We start from the raw sequence: 18,116 nt of genomic DNA, 5'->3' as shown, positions 1-18,116 counted from the left end.
AGTACAAGTTTTTCCTTTAATAGACAGTATTCATTTACCTATATTTCTTTCGAGCAACTTCTTTTCCTTTTGGAGATTCGTTGCCTGAGATTTGATATTTTCCTTCTCATTTTAACTGTCGCTGCATTTTTTTTTTTTGAAGGAATAGTTTGGGAAATATACTCGTAATGCTAAAAATCAAATGAGAAGATCGTCTCTTCGCTTTGTCTTTTCTTTCAGCTGTCCCGCTCGACAAGTCGTCAACGTCTGTGAAGAAAAGCAGCAGCCTCAGCATCGCGGAGCAGATCACGAGCGTGCTGCGGCAGCCGGCCTTCATCGCGGGGCTGGGGGTGGCTGCGTGGATGGTGCTGATGGGCTTCAGCGGATGGCTGTACTGTCGCCACCGCAGGAGGAAGCAGCTGGGCCACTACACCACGTCGTTCGCTTACACGCCGGCAGGTGAGACAGAAACACGTCTCGGCTTCACTGGTTTTCAGTCTGATGACCAGAAGTAGGGAGTGGAAGAAGTTGAAAAAGTTCCAGTGACAGCAGGATTTTCACACGGCTTTTGATGCACTCTGTCACATCTTCTTTGTTATATAAGGGAGAAGTCACAGTGAAAACAAAAAAAGCTCCAGTTGCTGCAGAGCAAACCATCAGATTTGAAGCAGCGACAGTGACAAAGTCTTTATGGACCTCTGGGGATGTCTCCAGAAGTGATGAATGTCTTCAATTTTAGTTTTTTTTTTTTTTTTTTTTAAAAAGCTGCTCTTTAATCACACATTCGGTTAATTCATCCCCACTGGGTAGTTTAAGGCAGGAATCAATGTCAAAAAAAAGACACGCTGAAGCTTATGTAAACAGTAACTACAACATACAGTTTATTTTGGATCGTGCCCTTTGGCAGGCACACGAACACATCAGTTGTTCTGTGACTGGGAGACATGTTTGTTCAGCGGGCTGCCCGGCGCCTTCAGAGAAAAACAGAGGAATCCTTTCTGCAGCTTTACAGGATGAAACAGTGGACAAAGATATGACTACTCAGATTACAGATGAAATCATAGTTTAAAAAAGCTTAATGAAGGCTCTATTAATATCAGACATTGTGTAATGAAACTCAAAATAGGTTGCCCTTTTCCAAATTTAAGAGGAAGTAGAATTGTCAGGCTGACCTGCATTGTTTTGGAGATGGGATGTTGAGGTGGTAAGCTGAAGCTAGATTGTAGGAATTAAATGTGATAGACATCTTGACATTTAGTTTAACTTTATATCACATGTTAAATAGATCCAGTGTATTATCAACATCCAAACTGGCAGTGTACTTCGTGCTCCTTAGCCGTAACTGTTCCATAACCAACTTTCAATTGCAAATGACAGAATCAAATCTAAATCTGAAATCTAATTCCGCTGAATACTGCATGTCTCACCACATTTCCCCCGGAACTCGGAGAAGAGGACCCACTGTCATGGTCAGTCGTGGAGCTCTGCAGCTGTTGAAATGCAAATGCCCAGATGTGGCAGAAAGCCCGTCGGCCTTTACCCGACATGAAGCCTTTTACCCACATTAGCATAAAGCGATCATCATCCATCAGAGATGGATACTTTACATTTCAGTGTGGATTCTGTTTTTGTCTTGTTAATTCAACCACCACTGAGCATGACTAACGACATCTGCATCCTTATGTATTGCTGGCATACTGTATATAGATCTGCCGCGTGCCTCTGAGTGTATGTAGGTCAGCCGTGTGTCTTCATAAAATATCGATTCCAATCTGCTTTCCAAAACCATGTGTGGGATAAACTGCTTATTTGGTAATGGAGCATAATAATGCAGTCCAAAACGTCTTTATCCACCAAAAGCTTTGAGGCAGAAGCTTTATCTTCTGCAAAACCAGATTTATAACTTTGCTCTCTTTTTTTTTGTAATACAGTTGGCTTTGCTCACGGCGAAGGATCGGGAATCATCAACGGAGGGTAAACTCTACATTTAAACGATTTGCCTCAGGTGATGAGTGCCGCTGTGTGTTTTATGGGAACAGCAGTGATTGAACGTCACCTCTCCTCCCAGGCCGGGTTTGTTGGGATCAAATATGGGCAACTACCCCTGGCTGGCGGACTCGTGGCCCACTCCAAACCTCAGCAAAGACTCGGTGAACTGCTGCCCCAGCAAACTGGACTCCGACAGATTCTACAACAGTAAGAGCTCCCTGATGTAAATGTCTGGTGAACTAACACATGTGGGAATGCTTTAATGTAACGTAGTTCTTTGCCGTTCAGGTGTCGGGATCATCAACTACCCGACGCAGTCCGAGAAATGCAGCACGACGTCCAACGACAGCCCCATCTACAGCACCATCAACACCACTGCCGAGGACGACCTGCTGGCCTACTACGACACCTACTCCAACACGTCCTACAACCAGGGTCCCGATCCGTACAGCAGCAACCCCGTACTGTCCAATGGGGCGCTGGTGGGTCTGGAGCTGGACCTGGACCAGTGGACCATCCAGTCCGGTCAGTCGGGGTCTGAATATGCCAAGCTGCAGTACACCAAGAAGAGCAGTGGTGAGGGTTTTATTCTCCTTCTCTAATCTACTAAAAGGCTTTGCACACCATTCGAAGACCTTATGTCATAATTATGACTCAGTGATAGTGATAGTCGTCAAGACATCCAGGTATAATGTGGCAGTAGAGCAAAAAGGAACTGTTAATAGCTAATTCTGCATCTTTAACTTCAAGAAATGTTAAAAAAATAAAGGCTAAAAATTTTTAACTAACGTTGCTGCCCACAGTTCAACTCACTGTATCCATGGCAACATTATTCTTTCTGCCTACAGTTTCCATCTTAGATCGTATATAAATATGGACATAGTCTCCGGTTCTATAAACTAAAGTGCAATACCACTGAGGGCCACTAGGGGCAGACTCCAAATTTGTTTATGTTATGTGAGTTTTGAATGAAAACATACTCTAACTAAAAACATGGAACACAATCAGTCCTCAGTGCAGCGATTGTAAGAAACCTTAAGGTGCTCTTGAAAATAATAAACATGGTCAAAAGGAAACGTCCTTCAGCCGCTCAGATTGCATAGATCGAAGAGGTTTTAAAAGCGGTAATTATATCACCTTCATTTACGGATTTTACTGCCACGGTTCAGTTCAAAGGACATAAAAGTACAACACTAGAAGAGTAAGAAGCGCTGCATCTGTAGGATAGTGTATTCAAGGTTACAAATCCAGGCAGTTGATCAAAACATAAGAAAGCTGGCAGAAGCAGAATCCTGATCACAGACGAGGTCCAAAAAACAACCACAGAACAAAGAGGGAACAGAAGCTACTAAGCAGGATCTGTTATTAGTGAAGTAATTTAAGGTTTACCTCTGGATTTTTAGGACTACAAAGGTGGTTCACTTTTTACCACAATACATCGCCATGGTAACTTATGCTGCAGACTGTTCAGGAGCAGGTTAAGTTCCAGATAACAGATCAGATCGCCTGACCAATCCATTCTCTTGGGAAAATGTCAGCACCAATCGTAGAGGATCCCGTGGAGCTCGGTGCACAGAGTGAGACGGTCCTCTGTGGAGTGAGACGGTCCTCTGTGGAGTGAGACGGTCATCTGTGGAGTGAAACAACATTATAGAAAGGACAACACAATTCCCTTTTAACAGGAAGAAAAGCTCCAATAGAGCCAGACTTAGAAGTGAGCGGCCGTCTGCCTCGGCCGGTTGGATTGACAGGAGAGCAGGGAGAAAAGAGCAGCATAGAGAGACATTAAACAGCTGGTGGGGCCAGTAATTGCAAACCAGAGACATGCAGAGCCAGAGATAACTCCGAAAAAAAACGGATGACAAAAGACAAGCGAGGAAGCGGGCAAAAAGGCATGAACTTAATGAGATGTAATGGTGTTATATAAACGCCCAGACAGTGAAACAGAGAAGAGGAGGAGTTCAGTGCATCATGGGAGCAGCCTTGGCCTACAACAGCACGATGAAGGGGCGACTCTAATAACTATAAGCTTTGTCAAAAAGGAACGTTTTGAGCCTGATCTGAGAAGCAGAGGTATCCTGTGTGTGTGTTCCAGTACAGACCTCAGGTGGGTTCGTCTGCTCTGAGTCCATCCTGGAAACCAAACAAAACAGACCGACTGAATGACTGAAAAAAAAAAAAAAGCCCCAAAATGTGACGTTGTGCTCTTTTTTTTTTCTTTTTTTTTTTTTTAGACAAAGTGATGAAGCAGAGGTCAACCGAGTCGTCTCCCAAGGCCCCTCCTCTCACCTGGGTGGCTGTTTTGTCACTGCCTCTTCCCGCCAACAAAAGCAGAGGTCACATCAAAACAGACAAAGAGGCGCAGCACAGGTGAGGCCGAAATGATCCGCTGCTCGAATATATCAGGACCCCTTTTTCATCCTCCTCCAACATCGCAGTTGCTTTTTGTGGCGTGTAATATTTGTTCAGTCAGTTTTATTAATAGCATCCAGGCCTTTGACTTCTCCTACGTGACAGAGGGAGTTAAGGCAGATGGATACCGAAGCTGCCCCTGCAACTCCTCCAAGGCTGTCAAACCAAACTTGAGTGAAGTTGGGAGTCTGGGGAGTTTTTGAATTAACAGTAGTGTCTGCGGGCAGTGAGTCGATTGGGCTGCGGGGCTGCAGAGGGAAATGTCTGCTCTAACCGCTTCTGACACATTAGATGGCGGACATAACGGGGTGGCATCGGAAGGGCTGTTCTGACTGTGCCATGTCTTTTGTAATGACATTAGCCACCATCTGACAGGCCAGATTAGTACTTTCCATTTTCAGTGACACGTCCGTCATTAAATGAGCCCCGACGGCGCTGAAGTGACAACAGAAATCACGAAGGTGGTTTTCATCATCTGTGACTCTTCCCTTTTTCAGAGGGAATTAGATTATATATTTTTTATTAATCTTTCTTAAATTGTCTGTACATTTATTTTATTTAATATGTATAGGCATGTTAGTGTTATGTCATCCTGCAGGCCCGTGTGACCCAGCAGGTTAAAGGTCACAGATTCCAATCCTCAGGCCTCTCTAACACAAACTTTATGCCCTTTTTGATTGTATGTTGGCAAAGTGAGTGAAATTTTTGGTTTCATAATAGTTACCTTTAAAACATTTACATTTCTTTTATATATTATATATATAATTCTGGAAATGTATCTGCTGTGGACCCTTTAAAGAATATATAAAGATAAATATGGTAATTCTATATGATTTTATTTCCCTTTGAGGAAGACATCTTTCTCCGGAGGAATAAACTGATCACATTTAGGGATTTTAATAAAAACAATCTATTTTTTTCGATAAGAAGTTGAATTTTTTTTTTTTGCTCAAAGCCAAAACAAGCCTTCAAGCTTCTAGAAACACACAGTCACAGTTTTGATCGTATCGTTGGGATTAAACACTATTAATAGAATTTATTGAAGAATTAACGGAATTTACTGTAAAACAGCAGCTCAGTTGTTTTCTAATAAATGCAATTAAAGTGAAACTTTTTGGATGCCGTTGAAGGTTTTGTTGCATCAGTAATATTTGTAAATACGAACAGTAAAACTGATCAAAACTCTTTGATAAACATGATATTTACATTTTTGTAGAATACCCACAACATAGACAACATCATTTTAGAGTAAACTTCTTCAAGTTACTGCCCACAACAGCTTTTAGTATCCACTTTATGAGCTCAGCTTTTCTGACATCCTGCCGTTCAATTATTCATGCAGCCCGCTGTTTAGCTGTAATGCTAATAATATAACGTTTTAAAAATGCAGGGTGTGTTTTTGGGACCGTTTCCACGTTAGAGAGTTCGGCTGTCCCCCTCACTGTAGATGAGACGCTTTCAAGACACACACTCACGCTGCTCTTACTCACGGTCCGTCCTGCAGCTCAGAGGACGAAGATGACGACTGGTGTCCTCCGCTGCCGGCCAGGACGTACCTGATGGACGCCTCCAGGGAGGAAGTCTCCAGCCTGCCCTCCAAACCCGAGGAGCTGTCCTACGCAGCCTCGCTGATGTCCTCCCCCCGGAGGGACCCGGCCAAACCCGGCAGTCCACGGCTGCAGCACTTCGACCTGTTGGCCCGTCAGCAGGTCTCCCTGTCCGACCCCGATCTGTTCACCAACAACAAGGCCTGCGACGGCACCGAGGGGTACCACACCAACCAATGGGCGCAGGACTTCCAGGGAGGCAGCCTCAGCAAAGGTCAGTTTGAATTCATTCCTCTGAGCAGGAAGCACACAGCCACACAGTGTCATGTATAATTTAGTTTATGGTGTTACTTAACAGAAAGTATTTGAAAGTGAAAATCACGTTGCATTTACTCAGTGAAGATCCGTGTTCCCTGTAAGTATCCTCGGGATGACACCGGCGTGCTTTTCTTGTCAGGACAATCTCCTGCTGCAGCTGCAGAGTCGAGCCTCGCGGCTCAGGCGCACAGATCAAGGAGGAAGAAGAAAACGCCCAAGGACGGACAAAACAGGCGAGAGAACAGCGAAGCAGGTATGACACTGTTTCTCATCCAGAAAGAGAAAAACAATAAGTCTACTCTTTGGGCGGTTTTCAAGCACTTTATTATTGTTAGGCTCGTAGTCCATCACTTTGTCACCACTGAAATATCTCAACAACTATTTGATGGATTCCCATAAAATTGTACACGGACCTTCATCGTCCCCAGACGCTGAATTATAGTGACACTTTCAGTTTTCATCAGGTCACCATTTCAAAAGAAAATGTTCTTTGGCAAAACATTCCCATCTGCCACAGCTGCACTTACAGTGGTGTGTGAAAAAGTGTTTGCCCCCTTCCTGATTTCTTATTTTTTTGCATGTTTGTCACACTTAAATGTTTCAGATCATCAAACAAATTTAAATATTAGTCAAAGATAACACAAGTAAACACAAAATGCAGTTTTTAAATGAAGGTTTTTATTATTAAGGGAGAAAAAAAATTCAAACCCACATGGCCCTGTGTGAAAAAGTGTTTGTCCTCTAAACCTAATAACTGGTTGGGCCACCCTTAGCAGCAACAACTGCAATCAAGTGTTTGCGATAACTTGCAATGAGTCTTTTACTCATCTTTGCAGAGTTGTTGTAATTCAGCCACATTGGAGGGTTTTCGAGCACCAACCTCCTTTTTAAGGTCATGCCACAGCATCTCAATAGGATTTGGGTCAGGACTTTGACTAGGCCACTCCAAAGTCTTCATTTTGTTTTTCTTCAGCCATTCAGAGGTGGACTTGCTGGTGTGTTTTGGATCATTGTCCTGCTGCAGAACCCAAGTTGGCTTCAGCTTGAGGTCACCAACAGATGGCCGGACATTCTCCTTCAGGATTTTTTGGTAGACAATAGAATTCATGGTTCCATTTATCACAGCAAGTCTTTCAGGTCCTGAAGCAGCAAAACAGCCCCAGACCATCACACTACCACCACCATATTTTACTGTTGGTATGATGTTCTTTTTCTGAAATGCGGTGTTACTTTTACGCCAGATGTAATGGGACACACACCTTCCAAAAAGTTCAACTTTTGTCTCGTCAGTCCACAGAGTTTTGCCCAGTCTCTTTCTTATGGTGGAGTTATGAACACTGACCTTAACTGAGGGAAGTGAGGCCTGCAGTTCTTTGGATGTTGTTGTGGGGTCTTTTGTGACCTCTCGGATGAGTCGTCGCTGCGCTCTTGGGATAAATTTGGTCGGCCGTCCACTCCTGGGAAGGTTCACCACTGTTCCATGTTTTCTCCATTTGTGGATAATGGCTCTCACACTGTGGTTCTCTGGAGTCCCAAAGCTTTAGAAATGGCTTTAGAACCTTTTCCAGACTGATAGATCTCAATTACTTTCTTTCTCATTTGTTCCTGAATTTCTTTGGATCTCGGCATGATGTCTAGCTTTCGAGGATCTTTTGGTCTACTTCACTTTGTCAGGCAGGTCCTATTTAAGTGATTTCTTGATTGAGAACAGGTGTGACAGTAATCAGGCCTGGGTGTGGCTAGAGAAGTTGAACTCAGGTGTGATAAACCACAGTTAAGTTATCTTTTAACAGGACGGAAACACTTTTTCACACAGGGCCATGTGGGTTTGGATTCTTTTCTCCCTTAATAATAAAAACCTTCATTTAAAAACTGCATTTTGTGTTTACTTGTGTTATCTTTGACTAATATTTAAATTTGTTTGATGATCTGAAACATTTAAGTGTGACAGACATGCAAAAAAAATTGGAAATCAGGAAGGGGGCAAACACTTTTTCACACCACTGTATGTTAATAAGCATATGTTGGCATGCTAACATGCTAAGCCAACATACAGTACGGTGAACATTAGAGAAGCCCAATGTTCAAGGAATGTTTTCAGCAGGAAGTTTTTTATTGTTCGCAGGATGATCTTAAAAGTAGGATAACGTCCTCTTCCCAACATGATTTCTGGCCTTTTCATTTGGCTGTTGTATTCTCATGTGAATGATGTTTCTTTTTTGTTTGTTAACTTGCTTTTATTGTTTATATATTTATGTTTTTTTTTTTTCCCTCGTGTTCAATAAAGTGATTGATTGATTGAAAAACATTCTGAGAATGTCACCACAAAAAATTAAAAGCACTTTTTCCTTCTGAAACAATGATATTAAATGAAATAATTCTGCTAACATTTTCAATAATTGTAAAACATTTTTGTATGTTTTTAGAGAACGTTATCCTTCGTTCCAGAAGAACATTCTGGGAACAAAATATTTTAAAATCCTGCTCAAAACAAAAAGACTGCATATTATTCTCTGAACGATTTTTAGAGCAATGTTAGCATTTAGTTCAGCATTATAGAGGTGCTGGCGTGGCTGCAGTCTTCCTAAAGCAGAGAATTTAGCTTATTATTTCTGATCATTTTATGATGCGAAAAAAAACCCATTCTGGAGTCTCCACTGGTTGCCTGGCAACCAGTCATGACCAGGAAGTTTTTTGTCTCCTAACGACCCTGCAAAATGTCCATTTGTCCGTTTTACACTTGAGTTTTAGCACTGATTAAATAAACAACATGTTTGTCAGGGAGCTGTGGAGATGCTGGTTGGGGGATTTTAATGCAGAGCCACATTTAACTGCTTCCTCCTGTTTCCAGTCTTCATGCAAAGCTGCATCGTCATGCGGAGCAAAACAGAAATGAGAGTCATATCTTACCTGCTAAACTCTAGAAGCATATTCCCCAACATGTCAAACTGTTACTTTAAAGCTAAGTTTCTCTGTGTGGATTATTTAACGATCATCGACGATCAATCATGCGCAGAACTCCCTCCTCCACCAGCCCCTCCCGCCACAGACGACTCGCTGCAGCTCCTGGCGGAGGTGTTGATCCGCAGCCGAACGGACGGCGACAGGAAGGAGGGCAGCGACTCGGCCACGCTTCAGAATAGGGGCGAACATTTCTCACCCCAGAGGAGAGGAACGGCGAAGTGGTTATCGCAGGGTGAGTGTGCGACGCTCGCCTCGTTCGGGAACAAAGCGATTAAAAGGACAATATCTGTCCCAGCAACACATGCCGTTCTAACAGCTGGACCGCAAGTGTCTGTGGGTTAATATTATTGTGGAGCTTCATACAAATCCCTTTAATCTCAGAAAGAACCAGTACACACTTATTATCCCCCAGCAGTAGCTCTGCTTTTAGTAGCAGGGGGTCTATTCTCAGCCCGCTCCATCACTTAGGGTTTAACCTACATAAACACAGCTGTAACTTTGAGCGCTCTGTTTGTCGTCTGCAGATGAGAATGTAATCCCGTACGGACAGCCGAGCTTCCCGCCCGAGGTCCAGATGTCAGGGTACGGGTCCCTGGGTGGAGTAGTCCTCCCGCGGCCCTCCACTGCTGGTCGGAGGAGAGATCAGGTATGTGGAGACGGACAGTCGGAGCTGCTGGAGGAGACACGGTGTCAGCACCAGGAAGGTCAGTGAGTTCAGCTGCACACTCTGGGCAGTTTGAGACAGCGAGTGGTGGAAGTTTGCTGAGGGTTTTGGACAAGGGCCAAAAAGTAGTTTGAAAAAGACAGCAGTCCCTTAGTTCGGTCTCTTCTCGCAAAACAGGGACTTAAAGTTTTCTTGGGAGGCTGTTCTAGAGTTTCCGTGTGTGTGTGTAAATATACAGTATACACACGCACAGAGCAGGGGGAAGCTATAACTTTGGTGAGGAAGTATTCCAAGTTACGTCTCTTGATCAACATCAGCACCTGAGTTAACAGACGATAACGTGACCACTGGTAACGTGAACATTTGTGGTTAAATTTTTTTTGGAGAACCCTGTTGCCTTGGCGCCACAGTTCAGGTGGTCTGCAGTGAATGTTTTTCTTAAAATCTGATGTTTATCTGCTCCAGTTTCAGGTCTGTGGTGAAATCACACATGTTCACGAACCAGTGGTCACGTTAATGTGTGGAACTCAGGTGCTGATGTTGATCAAGAGACGTCACTCTGAATACTTCCTCATGAAGGTTGTTGCTTCCACGAACATCACTGTGCTGCTCTGTGTTGACCCCCTACAGGAGCAGTCTCAGACCTTTACGCATCAGGGTGGTGATTTTAACAAATGTGCGCTTTAACAGACAGAGATGAAATAATTTAATGAAGACACCCTGTTCTCCACCTATAATGTGTCTTTTCTGAATGGAACTCACTTCCTGTTTGATTAAAAGTTGGATGTTTATCGAAGCTGGAAACTCTAATGGGCTTAATTTTGAAGTGGGCAGTGAATAAGTGTTTTTGCAGCTGAGGAAAAAAATACTTCAAAATTTCCATTAAAAACCTTTCCCTGCAACATGACTCACTGCTCTGCTGTTCTGCTGTTGGTTACTGTACTCGTCATATCAGTATCACGTTTAAAGTTTATTTTAATTAGTGTGGCATCTGTTTTGATAAATTAATTATCAATTTAACTGGTATATTATTGAAAAAGTTTCTGAAAATGTTTTTGTTTTTTTTTAATTTATTTTTTACATTAATAGAAATATAATTTCAGCAAGAGAGCGGTGTTGCCTGGTTACTGCATTAGTTTTTTGCTCTTCACTTATGTATTGTATTGGTTTTAACACTGTGACAAGAAAATGCAGAACAGAACCATCACGAGTAAAGTTTCTGTGTAAATTTAGTCAAAAGTTCTATAAAATTTCAAAAAAAGATTCACAGATGATGTAAATTAATGCTTGTGTATTCCACTAACCGTGAGACAACTGATGAATAAGAAGGAGCAAAGACATGACGTGATGAAAAGAGCATCCGTCAAACGTGGGTGGATGACGACAACGTCTTTGTTTGTTTCATGTAACTTAACTTGAGGAAGGTTACATTCTCCTCGTCGCTCCACGCATGTCTGATTCTGCAGTATCTGGGCACAAAAACAAAATAAATATTGATAAGAATACAAAATTTATATCAGCATCTGTTAGAAAATGTAGCATCAGTCTGTTGAACATCGTGTGATGTGAATTTAAATGACGGAGTCGTCACATGACTCTGTGTCGTGTGTTTTCTTCCCAGAACCTGATGTAGACCGAAACTGATTACGCGATGAGACATCTTCCTCGCTTTCCTGATTTCCTGTCTTTGCGAACCATCAATCTGTTGCCATGGTTACTTATGAAAAACTGAAGATAAAAGGGAAAAGCATCAAGGCTTGCCATCTGCTTTTTTACAAACTATTTGTATTGGTTTTTTTTGTATTATTTTAATCTTTATTTTTTTGTGATTTCCATCACCCCTCCTTCTCCTGTGTGAAGACATCTTTGCAGTTTTTTTAAAAGATGTGATCAGATATATTGCTAAAAAATTATTTGCAGGGGGGGATACTGTATTTTAAGTCAATGGGAAGTAAATGTAAGTATTACATTGTTGTACAGCAGATTATTGAATGTATCTTCTGTTTACTCCCGACCATGAAACCACAAAGATGCGACGAAAGACGGGAAACAAACACGAAACAAACACGAGGCAGAAACTGTTTTCGTAACCCATCATGTTGTGTGTGTGTGTGTGTGTGTGTGTGTGTGTGTGTGTGTGTGTGTGTGTGTGTGTGTGTGTGTATGTGTGTGTGTGTGTGTGTGTGTGTGTAGTGTTTGTGTGTTACTGTTTTTATCTCTCATCTCCGTGTGGCTGTGTACTGTGGTACTCCTGTAGATCACCAGTGTTCATTTTTAAACTGACCAATAAAGCATTTGTTACAAAAAACGTTTTCTGTCCGTGTGTGAATTAAACTGAATACAACAGAAGGAGAGCAGTAGCATGTTGAGCCGAACTGGCAGCACAGCTCTGTTTGTCTTGGCCATTTGTGAACATTATTTACTAAGTCCTCTCAATTTAATAACTTGTGTGCGCAAATGAGTAAATCCTCCTCTTGATTTGCTTGAATAAGACTTGGAAGGCATCGACAAATTTTCTACTTCCAAATTCGCACAAAACAAAGTGTGTTTGGCCGTAAACACCTTAGAAAGTCTTTATCCAACCACGTAGTTCGTCTGGATGACATAGCCTTGAATCTTGGAGTCATTTTGATGATGATTTGTCCTTGGAATGCGCACGTAAAGTCAGTCTAATAAAAGTCCTGACATCATAGAGAGCAATTCAAAAATTCAACAATTCAACAATTCCACACGAGCGACAGCCGGAAAGAAAAAAAACTCCTTTTTAACAGGAAGAAAAAAACCTCCCGACAGAACCAGGCTTTAGAGGTGGGCGGCTGCCTGCTGGGGTGAAAGGAGAGCAGAGAGAGAAAAGAGCAGTATAGAGATTCAAGATAATAAACTGTTAGTGGGTTCAATATCGCAGACCAGAGACACGCAGCTCCAGAATCAGGGATACCTGCAGAAAAAAAAAGACTAAACTACGGGAGAGGGAGCATAAAAGAGAGAAGAGAGGAGCAGTGCATCGTGGGAGGTCTCTCGGCAGCTTACAGCAGCATAACTAAGGGATGGTTCGGGGTCACCTGACCCGGTTCTGACTATAAGCTCCACTTGCCTCCAATTCTACTTTTCCAAACTCTGGGAACAACAAACAGGCCATCACTCTGAGGGCAAATTGCTCCAGTAGGGTGACTTGGTACTATAGATCTTTGAGATAAGATGGAGCTTGGCCATGAAGAGCTTTATACGTTTGGAGAAGAATTTATCAAATTCAAGCCTTTATTTTACAGGAACCAGATGAAGAGAAGCTAAAGTAGAAATATAGTTGTTTTTTTTAATGTGTTTTTAAATCCTGTCAGTAGTCTGGCTGGAGCGTTTTGGATCACCTGCAGGCTTTATGTAAGAATTACTGGGAAATCCTGACAAGAAGGAATTACAATCGTCTGCTTGGAAGTAACAAAAGCATGGATGAAGTTTTCTGCATCATGCTGAGGCAGGATGTTTGTAAAATATGACATACGATAGCAAAAATGTTGTGTACTTTTTCTACTGATATTTTAAGTATATTTTGCTTCAAATACTTACTTATTTTAAGCCAGGTTTTATTTGGGATTTTGAAAGTATAAAAATGGTCTCTTAATTGCATTTAGAGCTTCAAGCTTTATCTTTTAGTACATTTACTGTCAATAGTTATTTATGGTAAACTGGTAGCATGCTAACTCATTAAGCTAAGATGACGACCATCGTAAACATGACATTATGCACTGTGTCTTAAACATGAGCATGTTAGCATGTTAGCGCAACACACTGCTGTGTCTAAGCACACAGACACATGCATTTTTACTGGAAACTGAGTCGCAATTTAAAGATATCCTAAATAATTGTTGCTAAAGGGATTCTGGGATGCTTGCAAAGTGAGCAGGAAATGTTTTTGTGACGTGAAAAAGCAGAGCACCACAGGACATCCAAGAGCAGAGGGAGAAGCAAAGACAGAGGAATGAGCTCCAATTCCTTCCACTTCAGTGAAGTTCCCTGAGGTCTGAACGAACTGAGTTTGTTAAATCATGCTCCCAGGAAAATGACTTTTCTGACAGTAGATACTGTGCATCATTTGAGTCCGTCTTCAGATTGCAGTATTGTGAGAAGGCCTGTATTGGAATGTAACTTAATGAGACGAGGACGCCTTCATCTGCACTGTATGGCTCCTGAAACATGACAGCAGTGGGATATGAAAGGCTTTTCGTCGTGTCATCTGCTGCATGTGCCTCTTGTGTGCAGATCTTATTAGTTGAAGTACTACAGCATTTTGCCAGAGAGGCAGTTGAACAGTGAGGAAAATGAGTTGGACTCTCCTGCCTTTGGCAAATACCCGCTGGGTTCCACCAGGCTGGGAGGATAATGGTAATCCGATGCAATTTGAATGGGTTATGCAATTTTATGCTTTTAGGCCCGTAGCGTGGATTAGAGTCTCTGTGGTTGACTCACTCCTCCCTCACACAGAGGACTCAGCTCGACACTTCACATCCATCTGCAAATGTACACCACTGGGTCAACAGGTTTGTTTTTATTGTGCTGTAAAAAGTTGTTGTAATCAAGCAGTGTACTACCCCGTTTCCAAAAAAGATGGGACGCTGTGTAAATACCATGATTTGCAAATCATTTAAACTGAACGGACCAAAGGCAACATATCAGATGTTGAAACTGAAGGATGTTATTGTTTGATTAAAAATATATGCTCATTTTGAATTTGAGGCCAGCAACAAGTTCAACAAAAGACTGGAAAACTTGTGTAATGCTAAAAGAAACACCTGGCTGAACATCTCACAACTAAATTAGATTACCTGGCAACAGGTTAGTAACATGATTTGGTATAAAAAGATCATTTCAGAGAGGCAGAGTCTATCAGCAGTGAAAATGGGGAGAGGTTCACCACTCTGTGAAAGACTGTGTGGGAAAATGGTGCAATCAAAAATAATGTTCCTCAACGTAAAATATCAAACTATTTGTGGCCGTGATCTTTGGGCCCTCAGGTGGCACTGCATTAAACAGACCAGATTGTGTAGTGGAAATCACTGCATGGGCTCAGGAACACTTCCGAACACCATCATCTGTGAACACAGCTGCATCCACAAATGCTGGTTAAAACTCTAAAAAGAAGAAACCAGATAGAGACATGATCCAGAAACACTGCCGCCTTCTTTAAGCCCGAGCTCATGTCAGATGGACTGCTTGGAAACGAGGTTATATTAAAATGTGTCAAAACAGTGCTCTGATTTACCTTGTTAGAAATTCAAATGTCCTCCCTCCTTCACCAGCATAAAAAGAAATTCACAATCTAATTACATTCTCGGTGAACCTGCTTCATGTGTTGCTGCGTATTCAGCCCTGTTTGTGGGATCAATAAATCTATCAGAGGTGGCAGGTGTCCTTCACTGAGGAATAACAAAAACATGTTGTGACACGTGGACGTCGTCGACTCTGATGAAGCTTTCTCAGTCTCTGCTGTTGCGTCTGTAAAATGGTGGATAAATTGTTTTAAGCAAAATTACTCATTTCACCACCAGCATCTGATCAGTTCAGTCTGATAACATTTTAAGAGTCGAGAAGAGACGCACGATGCAAGTTAGGCAGAAAGGTAACGGGTCGGCCAGTGTAAGTTTGGTGCACATGCTCTGCCAGTTGAGAATGCCTAGTATGCATCACCTAACGTAGGGAATATCTCACCAGTCATACTATAGCATGTCGTCCAAAAAGTAAAAAATTGTGGTTGGTTACGCCCATGGTAGTCCCAAATATAAAATAATATAAAGCAGTGGCAAATAGAAAATCTTTATGCCTTAATCTAAAATAACTGAGTTTAATTAAGAAGAATTCTGCATCAACAATGAATGATTGATTAGAGGAAATTGATTTGGGCTGAGATGAAAAGAAACAGAAGCATTATACTGGATAAACAAGTACTGGAAAAACAAACCTATTATATGAGACAAAACCCAACCAGCGCTTCAATATTTGGTGCAAGACTAAATAAAACGCTCCACCTAGTGGTACCAATGGAGACGAGCAGGACGACTGGGATGTACAGTGAGTCCAGGAACTCCGTTGATTTGTTTATTTATTCATTAGGTTTTAAGGAAATGCTCCGTAACTCACAGGTCCTGTACTTTGTGTGATATAAAGTGTAAATGAGCAGAACAGGAGAAGTAAATTTAAAGTGTGTCTGTTGGGTTCAAAGGTCGCAGCAGGACAAATCCAGCTCCTAAAAAGTTCCCAAGGTTTAGACTTTCATGCTTTACAATAATAAAATAAAATAAAAAAAATCTTTATTAATTTTTACAAATCTGCTTTAGGTGTGAACAATACAAACAATATAGAAATAGGAATCATGTAAATCTCACTAAAAAAAATGACCTCTTTGTGGCCACTGTTTATTATGTAAAGGTAGCTGATCAGTTAACCTCATAGTTTAACACAGATTATTTTATGCACATAATATGAGCCCAACCTGACAGATACAATCCCAAAACAAACTGTTTTATAAATGCTTTTTATTCGTAAATGAGCAGAAAGATGTAGACAACCAATACAATTTAAAACATGCAGGGTACGCTTGTGTTTCCTCTGAACCACTTCAACAATGTTTACTAAATCTGGACCGGATATATTATTAATTACACTATATATCTATTCCCTTTGAGACATGTCTTAATGTCTTCCATGAAAATACACAGAGGTTTCCACATGAACTCCAAAAAGAAATGAAAAAAATTTAGCTTTATAAATTGATCTGATTCCTCCCTGTCTGACTCTCAGCTTGTTGCAGCTCTTCATCAAATCTACATGATGAGAGAATAACTCAAGTATTTCACCTTTTTACTGTTTTTTCTTTTTTTTTTTTGTACTTGAGCCCTGACAGAAACGTTTTGGATTTAAACCCAAGAAATGGAAATATTCTCAATGTTATGGGCATATTTTAGCACAAATTTCACCAGTGTTCAGCCTGACATACAGTATTTGGTATCTTTGGAAGGTTTGGGACCTGCACTGGGATTTAAATCTTTATATGTTTTCTTACTTCAGTTTTCTGGGTTTGAACGAGGGTTGGATGAACAGGCTAAGTTTATAATGACCAACTGTTTGATGGGTCAAAGTAAAATACTGTACTTGTAGTGGTGATTTGTGCTCAATCTAAAGAAAGAAGGAATAAAAAAAAAAGCTCAAATTCAAATGAGGCACCAAGGAACGAATGAACAGGGGGGGGGTGTCTATATTGTCGAGGCAAATATAATGTTGATTTTACAATTTCAGCAAAAAAAAAAAAACTGCTTCATTTACCCAAAAAATAAAAACAAAACATGGATCTTTTCTGGTGCTGGCTGTCCTGAACCTGCAGACTCATATCTCACCAAAAAGTACCATCAAACAAACAAATGAAATCCTCTAATCTCAGCTGTAATGTAATACTCTGCTTCAGCCCCCGCGCTCCACGCAGCTACAGAAAGGATGAATCATTTTTATTGCTTGAAGCCACAGCTCTGATAACCATATGATTATTATGGTCCTGTGGGTTTATTCTGTTTTTCTACATTCATCCCTCATGACGCGTGCTTTATTTTGTAAATGTCTGCGATATTTTTCATCTCTAATCAAACGAATCCCTTTTAAGCTTGCCAAGTGCCAAAAAAAAAACCTAAAATGAAATTAATGGAAGGAGCCAAAATTGATCTTTCCATCATTGTTATGAGGGACAAAGAGACGTTAAAAGAGACGCTGCATTGAGTGCGGCTTCTTTAGTATCTTCATCATTTACAGCACATGCCTGAAGGGAGAAATGTTGGATTGATCTCATGTGCATTTAAATTGATCAAAATTGTGGATAAACTGGTGCAGAGACTCAAGTTTAGAAGCAGAAATCTCCTGATATTTACTGAAACCACGTGACTTTACAGCCACGATAAAAAGCAGAAGGACTCCCAACTAACACATCACCTGAAACAGAATTCAGTGACATTTTGTACCATTTAAAATAATCTCTTTTATTCAGCGGGGAAGCCTCCTGCAGGCCACCGGCCCTTTGAATTGAAAGCTCTGTGTCATCAGTATTACCGAGATGTGCGCAGCGCTTTAACAGTTTTGTGTTTTCAGCAGATTCCCTAAAACACAAAACTCATCCTCTGTGATTGGTCGTGGCTCCGTGCCTCATTGTTCCAGCGGCCCGTTTGTTCGCTCGGTTTCCTGCGCACCAACAAAACTTTCCTGCCATC

At 41.4% G+C, this 18,116-nt stretch overlaps 1 protein-coding gene across 4 annotated transcripts in view; it reads left to right on the top strand.

Moving 5' to 3' along the window:
• Positions 1-12,181, top strand: part of LOC138197478 (roundabout homolog 2) — a 58,127-nt gene extending 45,946 nt beyond the window's left edge. The window contains exons 18-27 of one of the 4 annotated variants that reach the window (XM_069148343.1): positions 220-438; positions 1,911-1,953; positions 2,048-2,175; positions 2,242-2,544; positions 4,203-4,338; positions 5,885-6,201; positions 6,385-6,498; positions 9,262-9,441; positions 9,734-9,913; positions 11,495-12,181. In XM_069148343.1, the coding sequence (XP_069004444.1) occupies positions 220-438; positions 1,911-1,953; positions 2,048-2,175; positions 2,242-2,544; positions 4,203-4,338; positions 5,885-6,201; positions 6,385-6,498; positions 9,262-9,441; positions 9,734-9,913; positions 11,495-11,517 (1,643 nt within the window). In that variant the 3' untranslated portion in view covers positions 11,518-12,181. The remainder of the gene's footprint in view (positions 1-219; positions 439-1,910; positions 1,954-2,047; positions 2,176-2,241; positions 2,545-4,202; positions 4,339-5,884; positions 6,202-6,384; positions 6,499-9,261; positions 9,442-9,733; positions 9,914-11,494) is intronic. The other 3 variants (XM_069148344.1, XM_069148345.1, XM_069148346.1) reach the window with 3 other exon arrangements.
• The last annotated feature ends 5,935 nt before the right edge of the window (positions 12,182-18,116 follow it).

Source organism: Embiotoca jacksoni, unplaced genomic scaffold (genome assembly GCF_022577435.1).
Source record: "Embiotoca jacksoni isolate LCO1_2020_lvr unplaced genomic scaffold, fEmbJac1.0.p SCAF_14, whole genome shotgun sequence".
In the NCBI taxonomy this organism is placed as follows: domain Eukaryota; kingdom Metazoa; phylum Chordata; class Actinopteri; family Embiotocidae; genus Embiotoca; species Embiotoca jacksoni.
Note: the sequence above shows the minus strand (reverse complement) of the source record. Positions and strands in the feature narration are given on the sequence as shown.